The sequence below is a fragment of the Psammomys obesus genome, unplaced genomic scaffold (assembly GCF_907164565.1).
Source record: "Psammomys obesus unplaced genomic scaffold, mPsaObe1.curated_primary_1811, whole genome shotgun sequence".
NCBI lineage: Eukaryota > Metazoa > Chordata > Mammalia > Rodentia > Muridae > Psammomys > Psammomys obesus.
The window spans coordinates 22,346,281-22,362,191 of NW_026585797.1; the positions used below are offsets into that span (position 1 = coordinate 22,346,281).

The following is a 15,911-nucleotide window of genomic DNA, read 5'->3' on the forward strand; positions in this document are numbered from 1 at the left end:
AACTGAAGTGAAAGAAAGTAACAAAACACAGAGTACTTACGCTTAGTACTGAAAAAGTTACTTTTAAGACTGAAGTAGATAGCACCACTATCAGCTGAAACAGGGCAGTGCGGCTTAGATTTAAACCGGCAGGAGACTACCCCTAAACAAACGAAAACTCTAACTAACCAGGCTGGTTCCACCTGTCTTAAGTCAAAGCTCTAGCTGCTCTGTTGGTCATGCTGAAAACAGCACACTAAGTAAAGACTTCGAATGTTGATGCTCTGATTCTCCCTTGGAAAAAACAAAGCCCTTGGCTCCTTGTCATACTAAGACCCGTCTAAGAAAGCTATTAGTAACAGCACAGTTTTAAAGATGGAGAAAATGATGGAAAGAAGCTGAATGATTTACCCAACATCACTCATCCAACAAGAGGTCAACTCCTAGAAAACCTCATTTCAAGGTATACATGTTTAATACTCACATAAGCTGGACTTTGGATGCAAAATTATAGTTCTAGGACTAAATGTTCTGTCAACCAAGAACCTCCCTAGTAGTATTTAAATTCAGGCAGCATCATAGAGGGACCACACACACACACATGCACACACGCATGCACAAAAACCCAGTGGTTGATTTATTTTTGTTTTTACCTTACCGGTCTTTTGCTTATATATTCTGGTTTCCAATTTCATTTTTATGGGTGTTCTGTGTATGTGAATATATGTGTGTCTGCTTCTGTATTTATTTCTTGTGATTCTCTTTGGCTCTTTTCTTGTTTGTTTGTTTTTTTATACCATTCTGGTTTCTCTGTCCTTATTTTATTTAATTTTATGTTATTATTATTTTTTTAAGATTCCCATTTGCTTTCTAAAGAGAATGATCAAGAAAAGGTGTGGATTTGGGTGGGTGAGTATGTGGAAATGATCTGTGAAGAGATGGGGGAGGAAAATAAGAATCAGAATCTATTGTATAAAAAAAATCTATTTTTTAAAAATATTTATTTATTACCTATACAGTGTTCTGCCTGCATGCACACCTACAAGGCAGAAGAGGGCTCCAGATCTCACTATAGATGGTTGTGAGCCACCACGTGGGGGCTGGGAATTGAACTCAGAACCTCTGGAAGAGCAGCCTGCCCTCTTAACCTCTGAGCCATCTCTCCAACTATTTTCTTTTTTTTAATTAATTTATTTTTTATTAATAAAAGTTTATTCACTTTGTATCACAGCTGTAGCCCCCTTCCTTGTCCCTTCTCAATCCCACCCTCCTTCCCCCATCCCCTTCCATACCCCTTCCCTTCCCTCTGACCCTAGCCTATCAGGTCTCATCAGGACTAGCTGTATTGTCTTCCTCTGTGGCCTGGTAAAGGCCACTTCCCCCTTCATGGGGAGGTGACCAAAGAGCAGGCCACTGAGTTCATATCAGAGACAGTCTCTGTTCCCCTTACTAGGGTACCCACTTGGACACTGAGCTGCCATGAACCATATCTGTGCAGGGGTTCTAGGTTATCTCGATGCATGGTCCTTGGTTGGAGTATCTATCTCAGAAAAGACCCTTGGGCCCAGATATTTTCGTTCTGTTGCTCTCCTTGTGAAGCTCCTGCCCCCCCAGGTCTTTCTATCTCCCCCTTCTTTCATAAGATTCCCTGCACTCCGCCCAAAGTTTGGCTATGAGCCTCAGCATCTGCTTTGATCCACTGCTGGGTAGAGTCTTTCAGAGGCCCTCTATGGTATGCTCGTGTACTATTCCTTGTTTCTCCCTCCTCCAATGTCTGTCCTGTTTACCTTTTTGAGTAAGGATTGATCATCTTACCCAGGGTCCTCCTTCTTGCTTGGCTTCTTTAGGAGAACAGATTTTTGTAGGTTTATCCTATATTATATGTCTAATATCCGCTTATAAGTGAGTATACACCATGTGTGTCTTTCTGCTTCTGAGATACTCAGGATGATCTTTTCTATTTTCAATTTAAAGAGAAGTTCTAGAAATATTAGAATAGGAAGACTATAGGTCAACATATGTTAGAAAAAGGAAAAGAATGTTTGCTTGATTTTAAAAATATCATCACCTATACATAAACTGTATCTAGGATGATTAACAAAACTAATATAGATGAGATAGCAACTTTTGAAGTTTTTTTTCTCATACCAGTACCCCTTTCCTGTTATTAAGATATGGTACAAGAAGAAATGGAGAGAAAATACAGTTTTCTCTCTTATAAAGAATCTAATTTTTTTAAATATGTGAAAATACAAAGAAACTTTGAGGATAAGAAGAACCAAGTGGAAGATATATAGGAGAAAATGACTGGAAGAATGAAATGAATACAATCAATGTATATTATACATATCTATAAAAAGGTCATAAAGAAAACCATTGTTTTGTACAATTAATATATAATTGTTTTTTAAATCTCTTTCTCTGGGTTAGTATTGAACCTGTGTTTCAAGACAACTATTTCTCCTTGGTGAAAATCAATATAAACAAACTACAGTGAGGTATTTTCTACAATACATATTTTCCCCATTTCACCAAAGCAGATGTCAATCAAGAGTACACACTTTATAGGCTAAGAATAATAACTAAGCCTTACAAAACACTGTGATGTAGTTTTCTAAATTCACTACGTACACTACAGTGTTCTATAAAATACATCATCAATACTTTATTAGCAAGTATCAAAATCTGAGAGACACTGAAATCCAACAATCACCTTTTAACTGAAGAAAGTACAGAGAGTGAAAAAGTATTTATAATGCCTATGTAGCGTTGTCTGTTTCAAATCACTCCTCACACTGAGATACTAACATAAAGATCAGCTAATTATAGAAGCTTGTGCTTCCTGTTATCTCGCATGCTGACTTGGATAACCCTGACAGAAGCTTTCAACACCTCTACAGTGAAATAGTTTTGCCATGTCTTATCTCTTAGGGCGTACACAGGAATATTTTAGAGTGTTTTGTATTTGTAAACAAAATTATATTCATACGTTTCGAAAACATCATTGTTGAGCCTGATACTGAAAGAAAAAAGCAAAAAGAAGTAATGATCTCTGATCTACTTCCAATCACTTTCACATGTATTTTGTAACTCAGTTATGTTACTAATAGGATAAACTATCTATCAAAAATTTTATATTAGTTAAGTAGTAAGTTTTCTATCAAGTTAATTATTGCCATCTTCCAAGTCTATGCTTCTTCTCCTATTCAGAGTTATTACTAAAACAGAGGAATGTGTGTGAAATTTAAAAGTATAAGGAGATATGCAGTATTATGTAATTATTATAGGCTGATCTGCAGAGTTAGGAATACTGAAGTAGAAATTCTAATTATATTTGAATTCAGATATTTCTGTCTTCGAGTACAGAACCAAATTCTTTCACAAATTGTCTTTACTGAACTTAAAGGACCACAGTGTTGAAGAAAAGCATTTTATTGTGCCCTAGAATTCTTGGCACCATGCCAGCCTTTAGACTAATTCACATTACTTAAGACTAATAGATGCTGATTTATGGTTACTGTCCTACAAATACCTCCTGGCCAGTAATGGAGATAAGGTCTCCCCATTATGACAAGTTGTACTACCTTGAGTTTTTCTTCATAAGTTAAGCCTTACTTCATCATTGCAAAGTGCACATGAGGCAATGAACGTGGAAGTTGTGACGACTATTAGGCTTTGGGGAAAAAAACACAAAAATACACATTCTATAGATTATTTTTTTTAATAAATTAGAGAATCTAATGGTTTACGAAACCATAAATCAATAGACAATATAGTAGACATCTCAATGTACTAATGAAGGGCTCTATGATCTAAGCCAGAAGCACCCAGATACTGACAATCAAGATATGTGCACATGCCCGTGCCCAGGAGTAAAGGCATCTGACAAAACATCTTCAGTAATTTCACCATCCAGCGGCAGTCTGAACATTTTTATCAAGTTGGTAGTGTTTTTCTTCCCTTTAGTAGAAAATTTTAGACTAACTCTTCTCTGACTCTTAAGGATGTATATATATATACATATATATATATATGTATATATATATATACACATATATATATATATATACATATATGTATATATATACATCTTCTTGTTCTTTCATTCACTGGCATTTACAAACCAAATGGTTTTTAATTCATTTTACAGCAAACACTATTGCTTCTAACCTTCTAACCTGCAGAAGTAATTCCAGAAAATCCAATAAAGAACCAATTAATGCTTTCTTATAGTTAAGCAATCCAAGCCCCAGATATTTGGAGATTAAAATTTAATAAATCATTAGACTGACACATAGTTTTAGTTAGTACATATGCTTATATGTTCGCATGGTTTTCTGTTGAATATATAGTTGACAGGAAGATACCCACTAAAGAGCACAGTCTCATAACTCTCTTTTCAAATTAGAATAACATAATTCACAGAGAAAGATATGTTTTTTAAGGTATTTTTACAAAACACAAGCATCTAAAACTCAAAACAAGATGACTTAGGATTTGTAAAATCAGAAGAACAAAAATAAACATTTCTATTAATTAATTCAATGTACATCTCGATTGTATGTCCCTCCATCCCAGTCCTACCCTCCCTCTTATATTCTCCATCCTCTATTTCCTGAGAATAGGGGAGTTCCGTATCAAGACACCCCAGCTCATCGATTCACATGAGGATTAAGTTCCTCTTCCTTCCCTATGGCCTGGTAGGGCAGTCCCATCACAGACGTTACGGTGGAAGAGAGGAACAGGAACCATCAGAGCCCATCAACCAGGGCCCAGAAGGGTCTGTAGAGTCTGAAGTACCAACCAAGGACAATGCATGGTCTGGACCAAGGTCCTCTACTTATAAATACCCAATGGGCATCTTAGGGTTCATGTGGGCCCAATAGTCAGGAGAGTGGAGGATGTCTCTAACAAAAATGAACTCCTACAACTAAAACTACAGTGGGAATGTTCTTTCTCCTCGACAGACTGCAGGACACTGATTCCATCCCTCTACAAGATGAGAACAATTATATTAACCCACTAAACACCTACACGTAAGTATGCTAATGCACACCATCTACTGAGCACTATCATGTCAAATTAAACCATCTGGTACCCGGAAGCAGATAAAGGCAAAGCCTTGGGAAGCCATGAAATGCGGAGTCAGCTGAGAGAATCATGCGTGGGGAAACGCTACAGCATTGCCCGTGGTTCCTTGCCTAAGTTCCAGGCCCCACAGCACTCTGACAGTGTTCATGATTCGGAATTTGCATGATTAGCTTGCTATTTTGAGAGAAAGTAAGTTTCTTGTGGTGTTATAAGGAATGACCCACGAATAGAATTGAATTCACCATCTTTTACTAAATGGCACATTTCCATATAAAACTAAAAAAAAAGAAAAGAAAAGAACCCTCTCCATATTAAACTTTATATTGTTTTAAATTTATATATTATTAATTATAATTTAGTCACTTTGTATCCCAGCTGTAACCTCCTCTCTTGTCTCCTCCCAATTCCACCTTCCTTCCTTCATCTCCTCCCAGGCCCCTCTCCAAGTCCACTAGTAGGGGAGGTCCTCCTCCCCTTCCTCTTACCCTAGTCTATTAGGTCTCATCAGGACTGGCTACATTGTCTTCCTCTGTGGCCTGGTAAGGCTGCTCCCCCTTCAGGGAGAGGTGATCAAAGAGCCAGCCACTGAGTTCATGTCAGAGATAGTCTCTGTTTCCATTACTAGGAAACCCACTTGTGGAGCTCATGTCCCCTCCAAGTCTTTCTATCTCTCCCTTCTTTTATAAGATTCCCTGCACTCTGCCCAAAGTTTGGTTATGAGTCTCAGCATCTCCTTTGATACCTTCCTGGGTAGAGTCTTTCAAAGGCCCTCTGTGTTAGGCTCCTGTCCTGTTCCCCATTTTTCTCCCTCTTCTGATGTCCATCCCGTTGGCCTTTCTGAATGAGGATTGATCATCTTACAATGATATAACTTGTGTATCATAGACAAGCCTCCAGCTTTAATTCATTATGTAAATTCAGATTGTCTCAAAACCATCTTATATAGTAATTATCAGTGTCTTTTAACAGGAAAAATGGAAGTGAAATTCTCTGCATACAAGATCGGACGTGTTCAGGACATACAATATAGGATAAACATACTAAAATCTATACTCCTAAACAAGCTAAATAACAAGGAAGACCCTAGGGAAGATTTTCAATCCTCATTCAGAAGGACAAACACAATAGACATTGGAATTAGGAGAAGACAGGGAACAGGACAGGAGCCTACCACAGATGGCCTCTGAAAGACTCTACTGATAGAGGTAGCGAAGTAGAGGCTGAGACTCACAGCCAAACTTTGGGCAGAGCGCATGGAATTTTATGGAAGAAGGAAGAGATAGAAAGACCTGGAGTGGACAGAAGCTCCAAAAGGAGACCAACAGAGCAAAAAAAAAACTGAGCCCTGGGGACCCTGATAATTATATCCCAACCAAGGACAATGCAAGGAGAGGACCTAAAACGTCTGGCTCAGTCTCCAAGTGGGGCCCCTAGTAAGGGGAACAGGGGCTGTCTCTGGCATGAATTCAGTGGCAGGCTCTCTGATAACCTGTCCTTAGGAGGTGCAACCTTGCCAGTCCACAGAGCAAGACAATGCAACCAGTCCTGATGAGACCTGATAGACTAGGGTCAGATAGAAGGGGGAGGACCTCCCCTAGCAGTGGACTAGCGGAGAGGTATAGGAAGAGAAGAGGGAGGGAGGGTGAGATTGGAACGGGATGAGGGAGGGGCCCACAGCCGAGATACAAATTGAGTAAATTGTAATAAATGATAATAACAATTTAAAAATTAAAGAAGAAATTCTCTGCATATACATTCTTAAAGTTGTAATGCTAAAATCAGTTCTTTCAACTATCATATTTTATTCTCAAGCAGTCTACTAAAGTAGAATGAAAGAATGAAAGCCTCAAGGAAAAATCTAAGCAATTTTCTTCATATAACTTTTGTCTTAAATGACAGAATTAAATCATGCCCAAATTGCATTGCTTTGGCCCAAAGGTCACTGTATGATTTACAGTAATTCTTAAAGTATTTATAGAAATCGAAACAGAACAGCGAATAAACTTCTGTTCATAAAAATAGGCAATGTTTCAAAGTTCATTTTATAATAGAGGTCATCAGACTGATATATCTTTCTGTCACTTTAACAATGATGTCTAAAGTTTAGCTTTGATATTGAAATGGATAATAACAAGGCAACTCTAAAGTACAGATGAATCTATGTTGGACTGAAAATACCTTCCTTTGTTTTAAAATGCATGCAAGTAAAAATTACCCTTAGAAGCCTACACTGCATTTCTAGTGCACTGGCAGAATCTAAAGAGAGATGCAGATGTCCCTTTCACAAAAGCGTTTACCTAGGCAGGCACTGACACTGAATTGTGGGCCAGTATTGACGATGACAAAAGGAACAAAGTATCAGATCAGGTGTCTGAGTATCACAGTAAGGAACATTTTGAGGCAGAATGTTCTACAGCATGGAATCACTTAATGTCCTCCAGGCACAGGACATCTGGGACAAGGGAAGAGTGGAAATAATCTTATTCTTGGATGTTGGGTCTAGTCCCAGTGACCTGTGTCTAAATAAGAAAAGATAAAAGTATGATTTCTTTCATCTACTAACTCTGAGCAAAACCTGTACCCTTTCCATATCACTTAAACTACAAACCCAAATAACATCCACGATGGCCAGAGTGCAGTGTGACCTAGCTTATGTTACTTCTCTGAGTCCTCTAATCGGGCCCCGTCAATTCCGCTCCCTGCTTGGGGGTTCCTCTTCCTCCTGATATCTGCAGAAACATTCTGCTCTACCTGCATTTGCTTATGTTGACCTTCTTCACGAAGGCAACCTTTCCCAAAACAGTTACAACAGTAATCAATCTCCCTGCTCTTCTAGGATCCCGTCTCTCTGTTATGCTAGTCGGGATGTTTATCATCTATTACATTCATTTTTATGGATGACTGTGTTACTTCATTATAAATCATTGTATATTCCCCACATTCCTGTCACCCCTTGTCTATTCTGGTTCAATATATGCTCCACAGGGATGAAGATTTGTGTGTCAGTCTTGTGTCTGTCTGTTTGACACACACCAACCTTGACAAGAATCTTGATTCAGTCAGTTTTGGTTTTCCATTTTTTTTTTTTTTTATTCACCAAACCTGGGTTTCTGCCTAAGGTGTTTTTCTACCTAATTAAAAAATGTAAGCATATGCAAATCCTTATCTTCCATCTTTGGATTAAAAGGAGAATAATGTGTGTGAGCAATAGCAAAATTTTCAGCTTCTAAACTGTTAAATTAAAACTTGCAAACTTGGCAGGGGACTCAGGGTCACAACAATAATAATAACAAATAATAAATAATAATCCCTCTCTATGTGGAAATGTTTCTAGCCTGGCTCAACAGCAAAATAGAATCTTACTAGAGAACTATTTACACATGAATTAAGCACAACATGATGCTCCTTTGTGCTTTACAACTTGAACAGCCAGCCACCCCACTGATCCTGCTGTACATGGACCCGGTTAAGGTTTTTGCCATTCTTCGGACATTACTAGCTACCTTTTTTCCATTGTGGACAGGTATGTGGCCCTCTAACAACAATATAGATTATGAACAAAGGTGTGAGATATGTTATAAAATTTTACCCATTAGTAGTTCCTATTATGTCTATTTGGACCAAAAGAAGTGGTGCTTCAATCTTAGAGGTACGGAACACTGACGATCCAAAAATATTCACTGCTTACTAGACTGTGAAAGAAGTACCAGTGTTCTACTTTGGATGGATAAAGCTGTAGTCTGCGAGTTGTGAAATGTACCGTCAAGCGACCTTTTATTTGTAGCTATTGTAGGATAGTAGAAACTATCCAGAAAAGTTTGGGGATGGGCATTGCACTTTATCTCCATGTATGTGCGCTTACATGTGTGTGCTCGTGTAGAAGCCAGACAGCAGCGTCAGCACCGTCCTTCATCGTTCTCCATCTTACTTCTGAGAGAAGTGCCCCCAGCAAACCAGGTGTCCATCAATTCGGCCACACTGGCTAGACAGAGCCCCCAGGATCGTCCTTTCTCCAGCTCCTTGAAGTGGGGGTGCGGACAATGAGCAGCACCCCTGCTGGCTGTTACATGGGTGCTGATGATCTGAACCCGGATCTTCAGGTTGTGCATCCAACACTTTCCTCATAGAGCCGCCTACCTCCCCCAGTCCTCCATTCGGAAATGGTCCCCCTTCTTAATTCCTCCCATAAGACATGAGGTCACTTTTCCCGGAGCAGTCACGCATGGCTAGACCTTTGGGTACCCTGATTGGACTTTCCAATGACCAGAGGTAAAGGTGTCATCTGACTTGTATTTCAGGAAGTGAGTCGAGAAGGAACTGAAAAACTATGCTCAATTTTTGCTTCTTAATGACCAACATCCTTGATACAGATGCAATTCAATATTTTATATGATACTCCACAAGGGGTGACGATGAAAAAAACCTCAAGGCTCTACGCTGAAATCTTCATACACTGACAAATGAAATTTAAAGTATTCGTGTCAGCTTTATTATCTCTATTATATAAATCATAGCCAATTTTGAATATTTTCTTATTCTCAGTTTTATCTGTTATGAAGAATTTTTACTAAACTATTAGGTTAGTGAATAGTAAATAAGCTATCAAATCATAAATGTAACAAAACAAAGGTTAAAAAAAATAACTTTGGGTTTATTACCACAATTACCCCATGACAATATCTTAGGTCATTTATAAACTATTCTCAGATTTTGTAACACATGGTGTTTTAAAATCATGCAAATGTCAATGATGTCAAAATTCCTTAACAAATGTTTATTCATTTTTGCCAAAAAAATGAGCAAGGTTTATCCAAAAAAAATGTTTTTATTTTAAAGTCCAAAAGGCATCCAAATGCACATTTAACACATTTCACATTTTGTTGACGTTCTTAAGAACCCAGAGATTAGAATATGAGTATTCACTCCAAAAACAATAGATTATAGTCCCAGAACCATGGAACTGAAACAGGACTGAAGACATCGCATGACATCGCATGCTGTGACTTCCTCTCTGCATAGCAAGAGTTCCTAGGGCATACCTGGCTTGCTCTGCATCTAATCATCATGTGATCATATCAGAGGCCAGTAGCACCCAGCTACTACTGAACTGTTCAGAATGATTGGTAAGGGTAACAGGGCAGACTCATCAGATTCCCATTTTTATTGGCCCTTCTACTTCCCATATTCTTCTGTAGACCCAATTCAAAAAGACTCTCTCAATCCCTCTCATTTAACAATCCCTTGAAGTCTGAAGATGTCTTTTATCTTCCCTTTCTTTTCTTCTTCTTTTCTTCTTCTCTTCCTCTTCCTCCTTCTTTAATACAGTCTCTTCTTGGACTGTTTCTCATGTGAACATCTTTTCAAGGCCTTAACTACTGACCCCTGCCTGTGGATTTATCAGTCAGGTACTCCACTGTGCTAAGTTTGTCTGTTCCTATGTGGGTATGAAAGCTGAGTTTTCTGCTACAGTTCTGACTATATTTTCACACCAAATACCAATTCACACTGGTATTTCCATCCTCATTCCTGTACATATAAGGGGCATAGTACATTTTCAGAAGAGAATGAATAATTTAACATCTGGATATGAATAATAAACTAATTTTATGCAGGCTCCATGGTGTGGAGACCTCTGAAATTTCTAGACCTGTTATTCACCAGCAACCAAATTTAGACAGATTAACTTCAGACTAACTGACTCTCTGGTAACTTAAATTGTATACTTTTCATCAAGACTGATTTCACTCACTAGACAATACTCTTGTGAAACTATTTTCCCTCAACTGCAGATTACATACTATTGTTTCCACTTCTAGATATTAATTATGTGAATATCAGAGATCATTTTATTTACTGCTGTGTTAAAAGGTAAATCCACTTTGACTCAATCACTATTTTGCTGATCTTAATAGGAAAGTAAAGTTTTTATTTATAAAATCAAACTTGAATCGATGATATCCACACTATAATTTAGTACTCTATAATAACTATGCAATATTCTCAAGAAAAATGAGAGGCAAATAAACTTTGGTTAGGCTTCTATTTATGTTTACAGCAGTGCTTCTCAACCTTCCTAATGTTGTGACCCTTTAATACAGTTTCTCATGTTGTAGTGATCCCCAACCATAAAATTATTATTGCTGCTACTTCATAACTGTCATTTTGCTACTGTTATAAATCATAACGTAAATGTCTGTGTTTTCCGATGGTCTTAGGTGACCCCTGTAAATGGGTCATTCAACCCCCACTCCCCGCCAATAGGGGTCACAACTCACAGGTTGAGAACTACTGTGTTACAGAGTCTAAATACACTGCTTAACATCCTTACTGAGTTGGCACTGGTCTATAAGGTAAAACAGAAATCTTTCACATTTAGTGCCAGGACATGAGGGTCATTGCTAGTACATATAATCAAAACCAGAAAAGTTGATGGTAGCCAAGAAAACATTTTTTGTCAAACCATATTCATTGATCCTTGCTGATATGAAATATGAAAACGGACACAACCTTCTAAAAGGAAAAGAAAGAGATTCCCTGAGCCTATGGAAAGGGAATGTGAACGTGAACAATACTGCGAGTACTCTTAGTTTCTGAAAATGACAATATTCCCATCAGTTATGGAACGTCTGTGGCTACTACCCCAAGCCTTAGGTTTTAAATTAGTCCTGTGGGAATAATAATAACCAAAGATGAGAATAGATCTTGTGATACTAAGTTAAATGACTTCTGTATAAGTACTTTAAGTTATAAAGCATTACACTAATTTAAGGCATCATAAAGTGTATTCTAAATATACCTTCTATTGTTAATAAATTTAAATCACTTGTCCTGGAGCTAATCTCCAAATAGACTGCAAATGGGTATAATAAAGACAGTCACAGAGCCACCCCCACAGAAAGGCTTCCTTGGGTAAGGCTGTTTGCCCAAGCCCAATGACATGCTTTGAATACCGAGAACCTAGATGGTAAAAGGCGTTCTGATATCTCCGAACTTATCTCTGACCACACACATTCACCCCATCATGTGTGGACTTCCATGACAAACAAAAGTAAAATAGATAGATAGATAGATAGATAGATAGATAGATAGATAGATAGATAGATAGATAAATGTAAACAGAAAGCTTAGGGAGAGAACACACATATGCACAGAGACAATGCTCACTCAGCAACTTGGATGGGAACTACAATATGGAGGGGATCGTCTGCCTTGTTCTGAGTGGAGTAGCACAAGGACACAGCCCAGCTCTCCCAGTCCCGGCAATATTAAAGTGCCGCCTACTGTTAATCACAATGGAAGAAAGGATAAAAGTTAAATGTAGCATTTTTTTTAAACCAACTGCCAAAGATATTTCCACCAAAGCACAGTCTCAGTAATTCTATTATTTGCGTCACACTGACCTCGTGTCACTTCTGCAGAAAACAGAAGAAGAAAGATATCGGGAGAAACTGGGAGTCATTTTTATTCTAGGAACTATCATCAGAGACTATGGCGAAGAGCTTGGGGTATCTGTTATGTTTTCTTAAAGTACCGTGCGAAGCGCTAAACTAGAACAAGAACAAACATGAGCACTACTAGGCATGGCTTGATTCCAGTTAATTAAAAAGAACAAAAAAAAAAAAAAAACCAGAAAATCGTATTTCAAAACTCTATCACATTCAGCCTCATCCAACTTTCTAAGGCTTTCTCCTCCGGATTTTGCACTTTGGGGTGGTTTGAAATAAAGCTCACATATTTCTGAACATATTTCAGCTTACTTTGATTCAGGTTTTCCAGCTTTGGGAAAATGCTTGCCAGAACAACATGTTACAAATTATGTTTCTCGGTGCCTTGCGTGTGCTTCTTGTGAAAACTCCGATAACTCTTCAAAGACTCACGAGCTTTTCGGAAAGATAGCTCAGAAGCACTGAGATGCTCTCATAAGAATAATTTAGATAAGATGCACTGTGCGTAGTTGTTCCAAAGTCTCCTCGCTGGAGTCTGAGAACACGCAGAAGTGTGGTCTATATTTTGAGCTATCGGGGGGAGGGGGGAGGTTTCACAAATGTGAGGTGAGAGTACTAAAGTACTAAACTGCTTTATGTAAATAACAGGAAACATGATCCTTAAATTTAAAGGAAAACAAACAAACAAACAGCTACTTAACACAGAGTTGTAGGATAAACTGTAGCTTGGGCAAGCCTTCTTCTGCAGGAATGCAATCTAATTCGGGGAACAAAAAAAAAAAAAAAAAAAAAAAAAAAAGCCTGCCTTAGGAACTTCAGAAAAGTTTTCCGTAGACCAATTTCCAGGATTTAATGAGAGCGCGAATGAGCAGAAAAAGCTTGATTTCCCTTCTGCTGGAGGTAATTTCCTGGCACCTCTCACTTGGGGATCTGAGCTTGGAGGAGTCCCTTCCCTGGTGCCTGAAAGCGCACGCCCTGAAGTAAAGGAAGAAAGTGGTCCCTAGCCAGCGACTCTAGCCAGCTGAAGCCAGTTGGGAGCAGCGGTTCTAGGAAAGGGCGCCCTGGACAGTACCTCTCTGCGGATGCGCTGGGGACTGTCGCCTCTGCTGTAGCCTCTGTGCCTGGGAGCCTCCGAGGGTCCCGGAGAGCAGGAGCAGGAGGACCCCGGCGGCCGCTGACATCGCGGCCGGAGCAGATCCACTCCTCCCGAGCCCACGGAGTTGCTGCCTCCAGTCCGCCCAGGCTGAAGTGAGCAGCTGCGGGGGGGAAAGAGGAGGAGACAGCCCTCCGTTGCTCTGCCCCGCCACCGCCCAAGGGTGGGGGAGAAAAGACAGTCCCACCCCTTCCCAGGCCCGGGCCATTAAAGGGTCCTTGGTTAAAAGAACCTGTCCTCCTGGTACTTCCCCTGTTGGGGGGGAAACAGGCCTTTAACAGGAGTTATCCAAACTTCTTTAGCATTAAGAAAGTAATTGATACCAAGTCACTCTGGGGTCTGGGCAGTCCCTCCAGATGGAAAACATTATCTCCCAGAAATCCATACAGCTAGAAACTTTGGCTCCTCGGAAAGCCCTGGCAAATCTTTGCAGCTGTCCTGGGTCCAGACTGTCCCAAGGCCAAGGTGCTAAGTAGTAGGAAACTGAGGTTGCCTGGGGGAACCTCATATTAGGTTGCACATTAAGAAGGGACTGCCCCGGAGGTGGAGGTGGCTGTCCTGGCAGCAGCAGGGGTGGCGGACTAAAGCTGCCTCAGCTCGGCTGAAATGTTTCTCATCAACTCCACGGACTGGAAGCTGTCCCTGTACCCAGGGGACGTTATTAGAAGACAATGAAGTGTCTGCAAAGGCTTCCATTTTTCAGTCATCGCCATTGCAGCTTCTTCCTTTTAAATCAACAAGACAACATTCTGTTCTGTCACCCGGGTTCAGATAGCCACTCCATACCAGGTTGTTATTGATAAAGACCAACGGTTCTCATCAAGTAACAACTTCATAGGTTTTAAGCGGCACCCGGGATAGCCTCTGCATCAGTGTACCGTGGGATCGGGAAGCCCTCAATGAACAGAACAACCCTACACCATAAACTACTTCCTCTGGAACTTCTGAATGGGCCACTGAGAGAGAGAGAGAGAGAGAAAGGAGGGGGGGTAGGTTTGAAACAAGATCTCACTTTGGTCTCAGATTCAGAGATGCACCTGTCCCTGCCTATCAAGGGCTGGGATTAAAGCCATGAGAGACTTGTGTAGACATTTTTAAGAAAAGGAAAAAGAAAAAAAGTAAAGAAAAAGCTTTGTATTTAAAATCTGACTTGCTTTTGAAGTTTGCTTGCAAATAAAAAAAATTGTATTTGCTAATTTTACAAATTGCACAAATTAATGCAACTGGACAAGGCTTTGTGGGTTTCCATGTCACCAAAATGTGTGCAGCATTTCAGAGACCATTTCCAATGACTGCACGTCTGTAAACGATATTGGAGTCCCAGTGTTAGTATGTTCTGTTTTGCCTACTAAGAAATTTATACATGTTTCCATATTGCAGTGCATATAGTGACACAGATGGTTTTTTCTTGTTTAGTTTATAGTTAAGATGTATCCATTTTTAAGATGCCACAGAGAAGTTACAGTATTTTCAATGAATTTACTTTCAGTAGAATAGAAGTAACTATCCTAAGAGACTGATGAGAACCAACATCCCAAATCCACCCTTCATCTTGGACCCTGTTAAAGGCATGCCTAAGCTTCTGCTTATAGATCTGTGGTGTTTTTCAAGGACATTTTGGTGCTATCAGAGAAAAAGATTAAGGTAAGGGCTCTCTCTCTCTTTCTCTTCTCTCTCTTCCTCTCCTTTCTTTCTTCTCTCTCTCTCTCTCTCTCTCTGTCTCCCTCTCTCCCTCCCTCTTCCTCTCTTTCTCATGCTTGTGCTCTCTCATAGAGGCAACATTTGATGTAAATGGTATCACTTCTTCATCTGACTTTGGCTTCTTTTGCCCCCCCCCCCCATCAGTTCATTGTGTGGAATAGAGATATAAACATTGCACAGCTTCCACTGCTATAGCTTTAGAACAAATTTCAAAGTTAGGTAATATCAATCCATCATTCATTTTATGAAACAAATCACTTAACTGTTTGAGGGCTTTTGCATTTTGGTGTAATCATTGAAAGAAAATGTTTTTATTGATAAAGCTGAACATTTTTACTTTATTGTTTTAGAACAGTTTTAGATTCCGATAAAAAAAGAGAAGTTAAAAGGAGTGTGTGTACACGTGTGTGTGTGTGTGTGTGTGTGTGTGTGTGTGTATCCTCTACTCTCAACCTCCTCGTTAAGGCGCACTTTTCACATCTGATGACCCTGTACTGTCACAGTCACCACTCCCTCTCCACAGCACATAGGAAGCTGCTGCC

At 39.5% G+C, this 15,911-nt stretch overlaps 1 protein-coding gene across 1 annotated transcript in view; it reads right to left on the reverse strand.

Moving 5' to 3' along the window:
- The window catches only part of Lama2 (laminin subunit alpha 2), a 602,337-nt gene extending 588,641 nt beyond the window's left edge, over positions 1 to 13,696 (reverse strand). The window contains exon 1 of the mRNA XM_055599236.1: positions 13,588 to 13,696. Within this exon, the coding sequence (XP_055455211.1) occupies positions 13,588 to 13,696 (109 nt within the window). The remainder of the gene's footprint in view (positions 1 to 13,587) is intronic.
- Between the last annotated feature and the right edge of the window lie 2,215 nt (positions 13,697 to 15,911).